This window comes from Cheilinus undulatus, linkage group 3 (genome assembly GCF_018320785.1).
Source record: "Cheilinus undulatus linkage group 3, ASM1832078v1, whole genome shotgun sequence".
Taxonomy (NCBI): Eukaryota; Metazoa; Chordata; class Actinopteri; order Labriformes; family Labridae; genus Cheilinus; species Cheilinus undulatus.
In genome coordinates this window covers 27,763,227-27,780,513 of record NC_054867.1, presented here as the reverse complement: position 1 = coordinate 27,780,513, position 17,287 = coordinate 27,763,227, and the positions used below count along the sequence as shown (strand labels likewise).

Genomic DNA, 17,287 nt, shown 5'->3' with positions numbered 1-17,287 from the left:
AAGCAGTTCAAGTGCAGCCTTATAAATAAGTATATGCCAATGATTTAGCCTGCATGTGACCAATGAAGGCCAACCAACCGGACTATACAGAATTCAATGATGAGGATTTAGGATCGGTTATAAACCTAAGTGTCCTGTGGTGCAGTATCCAAAGATAAAAGGCATTGAGAGGATGCATGCATGTACAAAACATCAGAATCAGAGACATAAAAGTGGCAGCAATAAGCTTCTATTTGCATCAAATGAAAAGCAAGATATTTATGAAATGAAAACCCAGTCCCAGCTTTAACTTTTTTACAAGTTGTTCAGTATGAAGCTTGAAAAACAAAGACTCACCAAAAACTGTTAGAATAATAATTTAGGACCTTCAACAACCTATTTATTATTTTGCCTTTGTTTCTTATCAGTTTCACATGCAACAACTTTGGAAATTGATATTAAGATTTCTCAACAATTTGTTTGGCTTTACATAATTTAAATATTCATTGAAATGTCTATAGTCAGCTGGGATTTGGCAGTTCTTTGAGTCATGTGGAGGCCAAGGTTTTGTTTGATTACAAAACATTGCCATGATTAAGGTAAGAGAACATCACTCTGGACCTTTTATTCTCCATAAAAAGATCTAACATTTAAAGTAAACTTATATTTTTACAAGTTTGATATGCATGACCTTCCGATTTTAATTTTTTCTTTTGATATCTGCTTGGATCTGTTGAACACAAATAATTTGTACTTTTATTACCAGTGTAATAGTAAAGAGACACAAGAGTGTGTTATTAATGTTATTAAGTGTAAACATGTAATGCAGTTATTAAAGATATAGTGGTGGATAATTTGAATATGGGTTAATATAGTGAACACTAATATTTTTGGCATTCTTTTATATAAACTGAAAAATTGCACCATGTAGACAAGCTGCACAGAACATGAACACAGAGGTCCATAATGAAATATGACCTCTAAGTATGTACCTCTTTTATAATATCAGAGCATTTCAGTCCGGAGAATACGTGAAATTTAAAACGATTAAACTTTTTTTAAAGGAAGGAAAAAACACGTCTTCTATTCTGGAGGCAGACCTATCTCCCGTCTTGGCCGCACGGGGGCGCCGCTCCTCACTGAGCCCCGCCCACCCCTATCCCCATCACCCGGAAACACAATCTGACGGGTTCATTTTGCATCGCGGTTTCAACATGGCGGTGAATCTCACAGACCTCTCCCTGCCTCAATTGGAGGGCCTGAAGACTCAGTTAGATCAGGTACGATCAAATATAGCGTTGTTTTTTGGGGTGTTAGTTCTTCTACATCAGATTCATGATAATGGCAATAAAACGTCAGGTGAGTGCAGCACGACGAGGCAGACTGCTAACACACATGCTAACGGTGCCAACGGTACTCTCTATTATAGTGTATCACCTGGCACAAAACAATTCAGGCTTTATGGACAGCATTTTGAAAACAGCAAAATCAGACTGACAGTCTTTGTTAAATCCGTGGGTCTCGTATTTTGATAAGTGCAGTGGATTTGATTTTTCTCAGGTTTTTGTATTGTCTCTTTCAAAAATTGATGCATTTATGAATTGAAGTGTTTATGATAATCATTTTCGTTTATTGCAGGAGATTGAGTTCCTCACGTCTTCAATAGGCCAGCTCAAAGTTGCCCAGACCAAGTACGTGGAAGCAAAAGATAGTTTAAATGTCCTAAATAAAAACAACCAAGGTGAGTTAAATTCTTATTAAAAAGGTTCAGAGTGTTATATGAGCAGTGGTTATGTTTAGGCTTTCCTTTCTCAAATGTCCAAAATGTTTACTGTTTTTATAGATCAGTCTCTGCATCTAACAAAGTCTTCACAGCCTAATCCCTTTCATAAATTGTACTGTTGAATCATCTAAGTACACAAATAAGATAGACAATATACGCAACATGTGTGCATGTCTTCACCACTGCAATGATTTCTCTGCCTGCAACACATCCATAGATTATTCTCATCTTTCTGTCTCTTTTCTTACAGGTAAAGAACTACTAGTGCCACTCACTAGCTCTGTATCCTTAAACAGTGGAAGAAGTGTTTCATGTCCCAGTGAATTTTGTGACTATTTTAAATGTATTTAAATACCCCATCAGAAAAATTGGCATGCCCTTGACATTTTCTTTCTCAGATGTACGTGCCTGGATCTTTAAATGATGTGGACACCTGCTTAGTTGATATTGGAACTGGATACTATGTTGAAAAGGCAAATATCTTTCCTTTAAGAAAGCCCATACATGATTTAATCTTATGCTAACTTTTTTTAACTAAAGTTGAGATTCTTTATTCAATCTACTTCCTGATTCTATGTGTAGAGTGTGGAAGACTCAAAGGCATTCTTCAAACGCAAAATAGACTTTCTCACAAAGCAGATTGTTGAGAAAATTCAGCCGGCCCTTCAGGAAAAACATGCCATGAAACAAGGTGAGATCAGCTATGTCTTTTCTAAACCTCAGTTATTTATTTCCAGTCAACATTATCACATTTTTCCCCAAAACTTGTATTCATTACCCTCGTTTAAGATATAGTGTAGGATTATGTTAAAATCATTGATAAAAAAAAGGTGTGACTCTGCTATATTTGACAGTTTAAATAGTGACCCTTTTCTGAAGATTTCCAAAGAATGCTTTCTGACCATGGCTTATAAGTGCAAGGGCCTATAAGCACACCATGTCAACAATAGTGCCATTCTGTGAAAATGTTTTCATTTCTATAAACAAGTCCAGCCTCCTCAGAGATGGCACTAAGCATCCATTGATGCTTTTGAAATGAAATTGATAATGTCCCTAATTTTTTATGATGTATGGTCCAGTTCTGATGAAGCTGCTGTCGCCATATACTGGCTAACAGTACAACTAAACCCCACCTGTAATGATTGCATAAACATGCCAAAGCAGGTTGGGAGTGGCGTGAAAACATATTTTCCATGGTGAAAAGCTATCAGTGCTGTTTTTTTCTCTTCATTTGATTAAAACATGTGTTCCAGATCTGTTAAAACTACCACAATACTATAGCTACATCTAAGCTAAATGCTACCTCATCAGGTTTGTTTTCAGACCTGACAAGATCGTTTCACATTGGAGTTTTGCAAGGTGGATTTGCCCTATGACCGTATTGGACTCTGGCCAGTCCATCTGCTTTATTGATTTGCCCTCCTGTTGTTTTGGTGGAAAAATAAAATGACTTTTACCATGTGTTGTCAATAATATTTTAAAGGAAAAGAGCAAAAGAGTATTATATTGCACTGCTAATGAAATAATGTCCTACATACTGTGAATGCTAGTATTAAACATGTAAATTGGAAATGCATATTTAAGATTTTTCATTGAAAATATTAATCTTAAATGTCACAGTATTACTTTCAAAACAGTCAGATATGGCCTTGCTGTTTTTAACATAAAAAAAAAAAAATTTAATCAAGTCCTCTGTTTTGCAGCTGTGGTTGAAGTAATGAACATGAAGATCCAGCAACTCCAACAGAGCCAGCAGTCATCACAGACAGTCGGGACCACCAATGCTTAGTGGGAACACCTGTTAGAACTCTACATGACTGAGATGGGGGCTTTCTAAGTTTGTGTACATCTGTAGGTCATAATGCCCTTCACTAATATAAAGAGTCATGTTTAAACTGAAGAATAAAGAATGTTTTTGTTTGTCTCAAGTAAGGGCACAAACCTTGTTGCCAGTTCTTTAAAATGTTGTTGTAATGGTGAACTAGACAGGTGATGTTGCTCCATTTTAAATGTATTTAACTGGATATTCAATTAGTTTGTCCAATAAAGGGGGTTTCTTTGCATTCAAAAACACAAACATGTTTTCACTATATATGCGTCATCAGTCTACTTTACTTTTTTATTTACTGCATTTCAACAACTCTGTTCTCTACTGAGACATTATTTTTAGATGGGCAGACGGTTAATGGAAATTGCACTAATCTAATTTGTACACCTCCTAAAAGTCTAGTGGGATATCTTATCAGCATCACATGAAATCCCCAGTGTGAGTTTACTTTATATTTAAAGGAGACTGGGCAACACGACACAACGTAACCAGAGTAAAATTGAAATACAGAGTGGAGATGATCCTGTGAAAATTATATCAAGCCCAAACCCTTCAAAAACTTCTGATTCCATCAAGACTTGCCTATTACGGGTTGCATTCAAAACTAGGGCTGCCATAAGGATAAAATTAAGATTAATCACAGGATTTCTGTAGTCAATCATGATTAATTACATGTTGTATTGCATTTTCAAATTCCACTATTGTGCATTTAAAACTGTTCTTGTGTCATTTTTATTTTTTCCAGTATTGTCCACCTGTGACTAGGTGTTCCTATAAGACGCATAAAGACCATTCTTCATCAGTATACTGCCTTGCTATGAGGTTGACTGCTTGTTCTTGCCACCAGTTTTCAACAATTACTGCAGCTCTGTAATTTGTGAAACATGTAACACTTTCAAAATAGTTTAGTTGTATGTAGTGTGGACAAATATAGACACTTTTATTGTGTTAAATTTTACTCTGAGTTTAATAAATACTGTCAATTTGCTGTAAAATTAACTTTATTATAGAGGTGTGACTTTACCTGAACAATCTGGTTGGAGATGTATTCTCTTGTTTCAAATAAGGAAATATATTTTACTGTACAACTCCTCAGTAGCTTCTCAGTATTTAAAGTAAACTTAAAGTGAGATACTTTTTACTGTTACTTGTGTAAACTTCTAGATAAGTACTTTCTATTATTTTTTTCCAGATTAACAACTTTTACTTGAGTACAATAGTCATATACTTTATCCATCTCTGGTTGAAAGGGCAAATAAAGCATACAATTAATCACAATTTTAAAAAGTTAGTGCACTGACTGGATCGTAGTGAATCACGTTCAATACGATTAATTTTGACAGCTGTATTCACAACACAGCTTTTTTTTCTTGAATACATTTAAGAGTTTGGTTTCACTTTAACAGTTATTGTTCTCTTATTACGTATTTATAAAATTGGCTCGCTTTTCTAAGCTGGAAACACAAGTTGATTTAATTACTTTAACTTCTAGCCAATACAAGTAATAAAGGCTTATTACTTCAAATGTGTAGTTAGAGCTTAATAATTATTAGTCCAGACTGAAATATGACTAACTGGGAAAAGCATGCAGTCGAAGAAAAACCATTTAAAAAATTAGAAATATAATGATAAAGAATGGTGAAAGGTATGGAAGCATACAGTGCCAGAAAGGTTCTCATAGCTGTCGTTAAATTTGGGTCGTTTCATATCCTCTCATGAAGGGAATAAATAGTGTGTGCTTAAGTAATTATTTTTCATCTTGCGAGTGATCTAGCTGTTACAGGCTTAAGAAAAGTCTCCTTGAGTCGACTCTTGCCGACCCACTGTCCCCAGGAGAGGTCACAGTCGGTCGTTGTTACGCTGTGCCGTTAATGCTGTTGCCTTGGAGGCGGAGAGCAGCCTGTTGGGACGGACGGTTGCAGACAGAGGACGCAGCTGTCACATGCTGGATGAGCGGAGCTTCGAAGCACAACTGCGGGATGAGGATCTGAACAGAGGGGCATATCGTCAAAAGAGAAACAGATGTTTTTACTAAGTAGTAGTCGGTGTCGTAAAATAGAGGGTTTTAAGTTTGGACCTTGCGGACGGACTGTTTGTACCGGAGTACGTTTGGTCGTTTAAAGAACGTTACCGGGGAAACGGTAGTTCAGTGGCGAGAGCAACGAAGGAGCACTTCACTCAAGTGCGGCTGGTGTATTTATAGTGTCGAAGCATTTACTGGAAAAGTTTTACCTGCGGCGTCTTCAATCTCTGGGGAGAGAAGAGGACATCATAAAAAAAAGCAAGGACCAAGGCAGCATGGTGAGTTTTGGGCCTGGGAAGGGGCACGCGCTAGCTAACATGCGACAACCTGTTTGCGTCCTTCCTCCTGTTTGACTCATGCTGTCTGGAGCCTTATCAAGCTGCTTTACTCCGTTGTTAAAACTTTATAACCTTGCTAGTTAGCCTTCATGTGCCGAACCACTTGTTTCATATTCGCCCGGATAATTTCTTAAGTGTATCTTTCAACCATAAAACAAATAAGATATGAAAAGTGGTGTAAAGACAGGCCGGTTTTAACTGCTCTGCTAGTAAACTTAAGCTAGTTAGCTTGAGGCAGGTATTTCTAGAATCGCTTGCCATAATGTGCAGGCGGTGACTCATCAAACATCATTACTTACACAAAAGAGAATGAGAAATTTGTCACATCTTCCAGTATCACAATTATAAATAAAAGACTCTACATTTATTTCCCCGACGCTGCATGTGTTAGAAGTACTACACGTGATTAAAGTGTTAGCTGTTACACAACTGTAGCTAAATAGCTATCAAAGAGTTCCGTGATAAAGGTCATGGCAGTTTGCCACGGAGACGTCAACTTAAGAATAAAATCGGTGCAAGGTTGATTGGGTAATTCATTAACCGAAATCACCCTTTGATCGTCTGTACCTAGTCGGACCTAGTTAAATAGAAATGATTGTTTTAAGTGACACTGGCGCGTTTTCACCATGTGCTCTTTTTTCCCCAACCCCGACAAAGCCTTGCTCGGGTTCATTGAAAAATCCAGAGCGACTGGTTTGATACCAGTTTATGGTGGGCAGACAGGTTGTGCTAATGTGGAGAATTTCGATTCACGTTAATGTAAAGCATTTCAGACAGAGGCACAGTCGAGGTTTTACAATGGTTGACAGGTCAAAATGCCTCGCTCAAGTCACGCTGCTTCAGCTCACCGCCAGACTTGCGCCATGTAAGGCTCCATGTGACCGTGTGATGGGCGGGGCTACAGAGCGGAGACAGCCAATGAAAGCGATGTTAGCGTAAACACAGAAGCTGGGTCACACTGTTTTTAACTCCATTGATTGGTTTGTGTGTAATCTGGTACAGGACGGTGGTGAGTTTTAAATAATTATGGTGCATTTGCATACGTTGTTGAGTGTAAGTGACAAGGGAGTGCGTTTCGATGTCTTATCTTTTGTTATGTCTGCGTGTACGACATTGTTCAGAGATGGATGCTGTTTTGTAAAACTAAAGCATTGGCTTGTGTGTAATTACCTCTGTTTGCAGGTACTTTGAAGGGGTTTTGATCCTCTAATGCTGTTAACGCTGATCATATTACTAAGTTTTAACAATGGACTTCAAATCTTCAGCTTGCAGCGGTGGGAAAAAAGCATGCATGCAAGCAGTGGTTTGTTGGAGGATTGTGGTATGAGTTGAGAATTGAGCAAGACAACACTTCACACAGATTTTTTCGACAAGTTTCATTTCCAGCTTGATTTAAAAAAAAGCTTTAAAAGCCCCCATTTTGGAAACTGTACTGAAGTACTGTGCTTCTAATAAAGGATTTCATTATTGTCTGAAATTCATTGCCAGACAGAGGACTGCACACAAGAGAGAGCATCTTTGGTAATATCTTATGTTTCTTTGTATCACCACTTAAGAGGTTTCAACAGGGTTTTGATTAGAAGACTGCTTTTCTGGTCCTTAACCTTTTTTTTTTTAACAAACTGACAATAAATGAAAAACTAGTCAGTAGCTCAGTATTTCCTTACAATCTCACAGGTTACCACCAAGGGAACAGGCCTGAACCCCAATGCTAAAGTGTGGCAAGAGATCCCTGCCCACCAGAATGACATCCCAGAGGGGACAGATGACTCTCCCTGGCTCCTGACACACTCTCCTCCTGCTGAGATAACTGGAGGTATGTTTTTCTTCATTTCTGGGTGAATCCTCTACCATTTCTCTTGTATCAGTAACATAAATCAGAGCTTGTCGCTTGTGCTCTGCGTACTTGTGTATGAAGAAAGAATGACACGTACAGACATGTATAGTACTTTTTGTACATAACAAAGATAATTACTGAGAGACTTGGTATTTTAGGATGTCTTAGCTCTTGCCCTTCGTGTTAAGCAGCAAGGCTTAAGCATGACAAAGCTTGCTTTGAGCGTAAGAGGATGTTGTCAACCATTTGTTACTGTTTGCCTTTCTTATCTTAGGTTACTCAGATGTTCCCTCTTCAGGGGGTAAAGGATATGACACTGAATATCCTGACAGCACTGCTGACTATGCCCATGTGCCTACAGAGGGAACTGTGAATGGCACTGACCATGCTGATGAGGGCTATTTAGTCTTTGACTCACAATGTGATCCAGCCATGGATGGTGACATTTTAAAGGAACAACCAATGACCGAGGAAAACCTCAGAGAGTCTTTGAGGAAACAGCTTGAGTTCTGCTTTTCAAGGTGAATATTGTAGATTGGAAGAACTTTTTCCAGATACAAGGAAATACATCTGTATATAATGTTCTTTGGATGGATTTTTTTATGGTATGCACACAACTATACATACTTCCACAAAAGTTGCCACTAATTTGATTTGGAAATTGCAATTTTGGGTAATTTTCATGTTCATGCTTTATGTTATATTACAAAGTAAGACTAAATTGCATTAACTGCAGCTAATTGTATAATACTGTAAAGTGAAAATTGAGTTCTTTTGATTGTTGGAGTGTTTGTGTGGATTTTTAACAAATTAATTTATCTTATTAATGAGTTCTTTAGCTCTTCAGTATTTGTTGATGCTGCTCAGGTGCTTCACTGTTGGGTTTTGGTAATTTTTTGTGTGTGCAGTTATCCTTTGTTCTTATTTATACCTTTGCCCATCTGTCAAAACACTTCTGAACCCTTCATTTTTAAAGCACCATACAAATAAAGTTGTCATTAATTTTGGACAGACAGATGGGGTCCAATCGATGTCTTTGAAAAATACACTAAGTCTTAAATTTGACAAATTTATAGTAGGGGAATGAGTGCATTCCTCCATATATTACTGTGATCAACTGTTTTATCTAGTACGTCAGCTAAATTAGTGAGCTTTGAATTTTTTTTTGTCTGATTCAGTGTTTTGGTGTTTTCAGAGAGAACTTAACTAAGGACCTGTACCTGATATCCCAGATGGACAGTGATCAGTTTGTTCCAGTCTGGACCATTGCTTGCATGGAGGATATCAAAGCCCTTACCACTGACATGGGCCTGATTCTGGATGTACTGAGAGGTACCAGTGTTTCTCTTCTGCCTGTATTTGTGAGAAATGCCTACACATTATAGTTCACAGACAGAACATGTGATGTTGCTTGTATTTCTGTTAGCTAGTTTAAAACTAACATGGGCTGACGTCTTACAATTTTTAATTTGCCGTCAAATAAGTTGTTTAACCCTCTGAGGAAGGCGTTATCGTGTACGACAAGAAGAGACACGTTACTCAAAGTTAAATAACGTTTGAACTGTGAATTGTAGCTGCTTGCATGTTTTTTCCAGGAAAGCCCACCACTGTGCCGTTTTAATGATGCTATCTATGCCTTCATCACTCTTATGGAACGTTGTCTAGCAAGCCTGGAACTTTTATTTTTCTGGACTCCGCAGAACTTTCTGGAGCCTTTAAAGATTAAATCCACACCACACACTGGATGTCTTTTTATCCGTTTAGAATCCATTTTTCGATCATTCTTGCAGTTAGCTGGTTACCTTGCCTTCATATTGTCTGTTTGTATCCCAGAATGCATTGCAACCGGGCTGTGACAACCAATGGCAGGCTGTTCCGTCGTCACGTCATGCTTTGCTGAACAGTGCATGTGCATAGACTTTGAAACTGCAGAAGACAGCCTGAATGACTCACAATGGAGAGAAGTAGTCACAGAGAGGCTGTTATCTGTCCCTCAGAGTCTCTGCACTTTAAATAATTACTCAAATTCCAAAAAGTGCAAGGACTTTTTTGTAAAAATTTGATAACTTTGAATACTTTTGTCAAAGAATGATTTTTTTTTTCATTTTTAAGCCCCAGTGAGATTTGAGAACAAGTTTGTGCAAAAAAATAAAAACCTTAGTCATTAATGTTTACTGTATCTATGTATTAAATATCTTGAGTTTTAATTTACGATTAATTTTTCCTTTTGTCTTTATAGTCCCATAACTTTTTAAATTTCAGTTGATATTGCTGCAACACACATACTCTTAAAGCCCAGGTTATCCTGAAGAAATGGATGTTTAAGTATTTTGGCAACATATTAGCAATTCAACTTTCACACCTTGAGAGAAACATCAGAGGATGATGTGTGCGTTTGAAAAGTATTCATAGTTGCCTTCCTGATCAGGGTTTGGTTGTGTCAATGACCACAGTTAGAAAACTTGACAGGATTTGCACTTACCGCCTTTGTGTTTTAGTTATAAAACTTCACATGTACCTAACTGTTTGAGAAGCTTTCAGTTAACATAAAATAATGCTTATGATTTGTCCTTGTCGTAGCCTCTCCTATGGTGCAAGTTGATGAAACTGGAGAGAAGGTTCGGCCAAACCACAGTCGCTCCATCATTATTCTGAGAGAAGTGCCAGAGACCACACCTGTTGAGGTACACAGAGTCACATACTGCATACTGAACAATGTCAACACATCCACCCCTCTTAATGAAAATATGAGATACTGCTACACATTTCAGCCTATTAACACTGCAATAAGACAAAACTGATTGAAATAACTAACAGATGGTAAAGTTCAGTTTGTCAAACATCTGTCGATGTATTTGTTGTAGGGGGTATTTTATTGTTTGTTGACACCTTATTGTCTTAGAGTCTGCTATGTAGTCGTAAGGTAGACTTTTTGTGAGACTGGTGTTTCAGACAAATGCCTAATGTATATTCTGCACATTTTTTTTCAGGAAGTGGAGGCTCTTTTTAAGAGTGAAAATTGTCCAAAAGTGTTGAGTGTTGAGTTTGCACATAACAGCAACTGGTACATAACATTTCAGTCAGATATGGATGCACTGCAGGTACGTATCCTATTTAATAATAACCACTGCTTTAATTTTTTATGTATATTGTTTTAAAAACCTAAGGTGTTAAAAAAAGTTTTTAGAGATATTTTATGAATTAGAATGCTTTGTTTGGACTTGGAAATGAAACAGATTTTTAAAGCTGTTTATTTTTTTTCTTAGGCTTACAGATACCTGAGAGAGGAAGTGAAAATGTTTCAGGGAAAGCCAATCATGGTGAGTCCTTTCTTTCTGCACAACCATTAATTGGCTTTGTTTTTTAGCAGTGTACACAGTTTTTATCTCTGGCTGGATTACAGCTTATTATTGGATCTACAGTAGTGTAGACAGTGTTATAGAAATCCAACCAGTCTTGTGTTATGCAAGAGTAGTCGTGTTGTCAGCCCTCATGCCCCTGTCCCTGGGCTGGGCTGTTTAGTTAAGCTTTAGCCTCAGGAGAGTGACCTTGAAGATTTATGTGTGCACAGACTTGATAAGAATGTGCTTGTGAGAACGGCCATATCTCAAGATTGAGCCTCTTATCAAAATGAGACATTTACATTTTGTATTTCAAGTCCACATTCAGGTGGACTTAAGTTTGGCCTCATGTGCTATTTTTCTTGATAAATTAAATGAGGCTGTGTTCAAACCCCTGTGATGATCAGTATCGCGCTTGGAAGGACCCATATGCACTGTTGCTGGCTGGGGTGAACCTTTCATTCGTAGCTCTGTATCTCTCTGTTGTATCTGTGCCTCTACCCTCACCCTCTACTCATACTTCAGAACTCTTCCTGCTCTCCCCTCTCCTTCTCTCCTTCTTTCCCCTAGTCAGTGCAGTGTTTAATGGCCTAATGACCGTGAGATTATGAGATCTGAGGGGACTAAAGGATTATACACAGAGTTGTAGTACTACACATCGTAGCTGCAGTGGATTTCTGGTTTTGTAACTACCAGCAAATGTACCTGATCTTCTCCCCTCTTACCTTTTTCTCTGCTTTCAGGCTCGAATTAAAGCTATCAACACATTTTTTGGTAAAAACGGCTTCCGCAGTGTGGACTCATCAGCTTACAGCCAGCATGCCCAACCACAGGCTCAGTATGGTTCTCCAGTGTACATGCAGCAGGTGTACAGCCCTCAGCAGCAGTACCCTGTGTACCCTGTGGTGTCTCCTTCCTGGAACTCCTCAATCATGCCTTACTTTGAAACACCACTGGTGAGAAGCTAAATCTTTTGTTCAAAATGTCCTTTTAGGAAAAGGGATGAGTGATTTTGTATTGTCCAAAATAAAGTGCCACACTACTAAGGATGCAGATGTTAGCTTTAAAGTTCATTATCAAATCAGCAGATATGAAAAATTCTACCAGTGTTTTCAATATGTACCAACTGTAAATGTGTGTAAATAAGTCTGTGGCACTTTTTGGAAGGACCAACAGATCTGTCAGCTTAAGTCTTTTTCTTTGTTCATCCTTAAATTTTAAAGTTTGATCCAAGGACTGAAGTTTATTGGCTTGCTCATCAGTAAACTTCAAAATGGGGTTTAAGGACTGAAGTTTTAGGTCCTAACTACATTTAAATATCTGTATTGATTAGTATAAGCAAAAATGAATTTGCAAATATCAGCAAAAAAATCAATTTTGTTCATCCCCACACATTTCATTTGACACAAATTAAACCGATTTGTGGGCGCTGCAGTGTCTACTGCAGATCACTTGATATTCTGATACAGATGTACTTCTTTTAGCACACCCTTTAATTTAATCTCCCTCTGCTCTTGTGATTTTTAGGCACCTTTCCCACACAGTGGATTTCTGAATGGCTTCAACAACACTGGAAACTACAAAGCAAACTCAGGCTCTATCAACACTCAGCGACCCTTGAGCAGAAACCGGTAGGTGTTATTTATAACACAACAGTTGCTCTCATTGAACATTATTTCATGAACTAATCATTGCATTCAGAGCAAATTTAACAGAAAATAAGCTGCTTCTTTCTGTTTCAGAATCTGAACTGTAATTGCAGAAATACTTGGCACATTAATCATAATAGTTTTTAATGGGAAATTTCATATAATGTGTCCTTCTATGTGCAGAAACCCTGTCAAAGGCCCTCCCAGGCAAGGAGACATTCCATCTCTTTTTTCTTTGACTCCGGGGACCCCAAAGGACGGTCTGTCTGATCACTCAAGTCAACAACCCCTCCAGACATCAGGAGCACTAACTGGCACCACTTCAGTGACTGTCTCTCTGCCATCTTTAAGCCTTAAAGACACTCCTCCACAGGCCACCATTCCCAATGGATATCTAAGTGGAGCTGGACGGGGCAGGTGAATGAATATTTCCTGCTCACATATCCTGTCATTTAGAGTTTAAACCTAAATTACAGCTCACACTGATGCACATTCAACTCTGTGGTATATTTTCATGTTTTGTTTGTTTTTGTAACTTTCAGAGCTGTCTAACATAAATCATCTGTCTTAATTCTAGGAGAGTTAGCCAGAGAAGCATGCGGAGGAAACGAGAAGATGAACATAGCACGGTCAGCAGATTTGATCTTTAACACTCGTATATCCTTGTATTTTTTTAAATACAAAACAGTTGTTTATATTGTTTCTTTGATTGTATTTCCATCACAGTTTTACATGCTGTTTATTATCATTAAGATGGGCTTTAACTGAATTTAAAATTGCAGAAGCCTGTCCCTTTGATGGAGACTAAGGTCCCTTCTCCACCAAAGTTTGACCTGGCAGCTTCTAATTTTCCACCTTTACCGGGTTCTGTGGTTGGCATACGGGAAGAAACAACACCAGAGATGCGCCTGTCTGATGTTGTACGGGGCCTGAAGGCAACCAACAAGGTCCATATCTTGTCCTCTTAAAGTGTTTTCTACTCTATGGACCCCTAATATGCAGCATTAAAGTTACAGTTGTATAAATGCTTATCATCTGAAATCCTTTTATTGTTTCAGTCCACTGGTCAGGAGGTGAATGAGACCTGTCCAACAAACACTGCTGAGCATGATGTGAACAAAGGTGATTCTGTTGCTGCACCTATGACCCCACACACAGAGGTGGCACAATCTATTCCAAGGTAAAGATAAATAAATAAGCTAGATAAATAAGCTTCTGGTATTTTAGAATTGAGAACAATTAATTGGATGATAACTTTTTGTTTCTGTTCAGTGTTGGTCCATCAGTAAAGGAAGAAGACAAAGCTGAACCAGTTCCAGAAAGGAAAATCTCCACATCTTCTGAACATGCCCCCTCCACCTGTTGCCAGTCTCTTTTTTCTGAAGCACCTCCATCACCTCCCATTTCTGCATCAGAACAGGTAAAACCTGTCTTATCATTTGGAAAGCCACATAAGCTTAAAGCAATATCAGCTCACAGCTACCCCAGACAATGCCTTTTATTTGTAATAAACAGAAGTTAAAATAGTACCGAAAAAGAAACATTGGGTGAATGGGTAGTCCCCCCATTTTATACCATATTTTTAAAAACATTTTTTCTGTTTTCTTGCAAATATTTGTGCTTAACTTTTCTGACATTTCTAAAAAGAGCTTGTTTTAAAGTAAATGCAAAAAAGGCAAAAAGTAAAACCTTAAGAAGCCTCAAAATGCACTCAGTATCGGGTATAATCCATGTCTTCCACAGACCTTGATTTTTATTTTAATGATGGATCATTTATAAAATAATTTTAGATGGCTTTCAAGTGTGCTGAGCCATTCTGTTTAACATACATTCAAGATTTTTGCTTTGTATTTAAATTTCTGATTTCCAATGTCAAACCCTTCTCCAACTAGGGGTCAAGGAAGCTCAGCTATGCAGAAGTGTGCCAGAGGATGGCCAAGGACCCGCCACCAGCCCAGGCACCCTCTCCCTCCCCTCCAGCCTCTTCAGCCAGCCAACCACTCCAAGAGCTCAAGGTGAACAGAGTTGAGGAGCCTCGACCTAACTCCAGGCGCACTGCAGACAAACCAGAGAAATCCGGACACGGCCGTCCTTCTCGTCAACCATTACGCTCCTTCTCAGGGGCAAACGGACAATCTAGAGTCGCAGGTGCAGGGCAGAAGATTCGGGAGCATCAGAGAGGCCTCAATACTGGCAAACAGTTTTCCCCTCAACGGGGTGCCAGACGCAGTGGCAAAGAACAGAACATTCCCCCAAGATCACCAAAATAATTCAGATGAAAATAGTTGGAGAAATGTGTAAATATATATGTAAATATATAAAATATGTAAATAGAAAAATTGATATATTTTGTTTGACAGAGGTCACTACTCTTAAAAAATGCAAACCTCAATTTGCATTTCTGGCAAAAAAACAAGTAGATCATCCTAAAAGAAAAAATATAGACAGCTGAAAGAGTCACAGACATTTTAGGAAATATACCTAAACAAATTTTATTATGACATCTTCAGACATCTCTATAAATGGACATGTTCTGTAGGGAGATTTTGTGTGTGCTTGTTCTGTATGTGTATTGATGATTCAAAAAATGGTGGATCTCGATAGTTTGAGGTGTAAGGTATTGCAACAGTTGCAAAGTGTTTCTATCCATAATTTCTTTAAGGCACATTTGACGTCTTAGTAAATATTTGTTGGAGGCATGTCTCATCTTGAGCTTTTAATGTTTTTCCCCCCTCTGAAACGTACTGATCATGATCATGGGAGTATGAACTGTTATTAAGGGGGTAGTTTAGGTTTCTTTCAGTGGGATTCTCCACAAATCATCCTTGCTCATACTGTGTTATAAATTTTGGAAAGTTGCATGATGTAAAGATGCTGTTTTGGCAGCAGTCTCTTTGTGATACATATAAATTCAGGGCATGAATTGCCCTTGGTTAAGTATTCAGCCAAGTAGTGTTCTGTTGCTGAGGGAAATCAGGTATAAGGAGATGCAGAATGAATCCCTGCATCTCTAAAGATTAATTGGTTTGATGAAATCTTTGGCTTCAGTGTTGGCTTTTTGCAAAACTGCCTCACTTTAACTAGGAGTTGTTAACACTCTCAAGGGTCACCTTCAAGTCACTGAGATGTAGGATGTGGATGATTGTATATCGTCAGAAAGTTTCTTAGGAGTAGGATGGTAGATGTTGGAGAACCAGCCATCTCTTTGTGACCAGTACTAGATTTGCTTATACATATTAGAGAACCTGACTGGTGTAACGAGCAATGATAGTTAGTATCTGATGGCCGCCACTGTGTCAGCTTTGGACATGGATTCCTGTATCCATTTTGCATTTCATACAGGAGGCTTCTTGTGAATGTATTTCTTCTGGCATGAAACCACTTTGAAGCTCTGTTTAGTAGATTTTTAAGTGGATGCTTACCTTGCTTTTGTTTTTAAAGAATTTCTTCCTGCTGTAGAAAAGTTAAATTTTCCTACAGATGATGTTTTACTTTTTATTGCATTTAGTGTTTGTGTGAAGTTTTCAACTGTACAACTTCTGATCAAGAAATGTTTTACTCACACTTGAATCAGACACCAATCAACTCTTGGCTTAACAGTAAACAGAACATGCCTGCATGTGTAGTGATGTGATTGAAAATGCACTACTTTTTGATCTCAAGGCTTTTGGTTATTTCAGCAGTAAGATTTGAAATGTGTTGTAAAGAAATGTTTAGTGAGTGCTTAACCATGTCACCTTAATTGTCTTGTTTCTGCAAAGGAAAAATGGGAGTAATGTATTTTGGCTTAGATAAATGTTTTGAGTCCCTCTCAATGTTAATTGATTACATTTTAAAGTTTGTTGTATCTCATTATCATTTGTACAGTTGTTTCTTTGTTGTGTCTAACATTGTAAAAATGTGTGCAAGAGAAAAAGCTTCTGCTGAGACTTAATGTAATTATTAATCCAATCCAAACCTGCAGTGCCTTTCCATTTTCTTTCACTGTAAAGGGCAAAAGAGTGAGCACATCAGTTCTTCACACTGAATAAAGCTAGCCACTTGTTAGTTACAGTCAGCTTTTGAACTTGGAGACACTAAACCAAATCCTGTTCATTCTTAATTTCAGTTTCTACTACAAGCAGTTGCAGGGCTTGGGCTGGTTTGAGTGGAGCTTATTTTGTGTGTGCATGCCTGTATATTCTGTTAAGTGTTATCCATTTTTGTAAACTTGTCAATGCAGTTATAGTCTTAAAATTGTGCAGAAATGCTCACATCAAACATGGTATTGATATATGCAGCCAAGTACACAATTGTTATTTAGTAAATTTGTTATCGCTAAGCCTGATGTATGGAAATAAAGATTTATTTTTAAATGTTTGTGTCTTTTTAACTTTGCATAATGTCATATGATTGCATCGACTGCACTTTACATAATAGGTGTGAAACAGAAATCAGCAACCTCACACATTTAGCTTTATTTATTCCATTTTTTCTATTAATCTCTACTGATTGGAGAGTGGGGCAGTG

At 37.9% G+C, this 17,287-nt stretch overlaps 2 protein-coding genes across 4 annotated transcripts; both read left to right on the top strand.

Moving 5' to 3' along the window:
• Positions 1–1,155: 1,155 nt before the first annotated feature.
• On the top strand, positions 1,156–4,589 carry pfdn5 (prefoldin 5). 2 transcript variants are annotated; one of them, XM_041778388.1, is made up of 6 exons: positions 1,156–1,259; positions 1,618–1,720; positions 2,013–2,044; positions 2,161–2,235; positions 2,345–2,453; positions 3,466–4,589. In XM_041778388.1, exons 1-6 carry the CDS (start codon positions 1,194–1,196, stop codon positions 3,549–3,551), a joined length of 471 nt encoding a protein of 156 aa, XP_041634322.1. In that variant the 5' UTR covers positions 1,156–1,193; the 3' UTR covers positions 3,552–4,589. The 2 variants fall into 2 exon arrangements, with proteins under 2 accessions (XP_041634322.1, XP_041634330.1); XM_041778396.1 differs by having other exon boundaries at positions 1,206–1,338.
• An 897-nt stretch (positions 4,590–5,486) lies between these two features.
• On the top strand, positions 5,487–17,133 carry larp4ab (La ribonucleoprotein 4Ab). Of its 2 annotated transcripts, none has more exons than XM_041783028.1 (15): positions 5,487–5,891; positions 7,629–7,767; positions 8,150–8,309; positions 8,984–9,120; positions 10,369–10,472; positions 10,779–10,889; positions 11,055–11,108; positions 11,873–12,085; positions 12,657–12,760; positions 12,962–13,195; positions 13,356–13,407; positions 13,561–13,725; positions 13,837–13,958; positions 14,051–14,198; positions 14,671–17,133. In XM_041783028.1, the coding sequence occupies exons 1-15, from the start codon at positions 5,889–5,891 to the stop codon at positions 15,046–15,048; spliced, it is 2,124 nt and encodes a 707-aa protein (XP_041638962.1). In that variant the 5' UTR covers positions 5,487–5,888; the 3' UTR covers positions 15,049–17,133. The 2 variants fall into 2 exon arrangements, with proteins under 2 accessions (XP_041638962.1, XP_041638961.1); XM_041783027.1 differs by having other exon boundaries at positions 8,063–8,309.
• Positions 17,134–17,287: the final 154 nt, after the last annotated feature.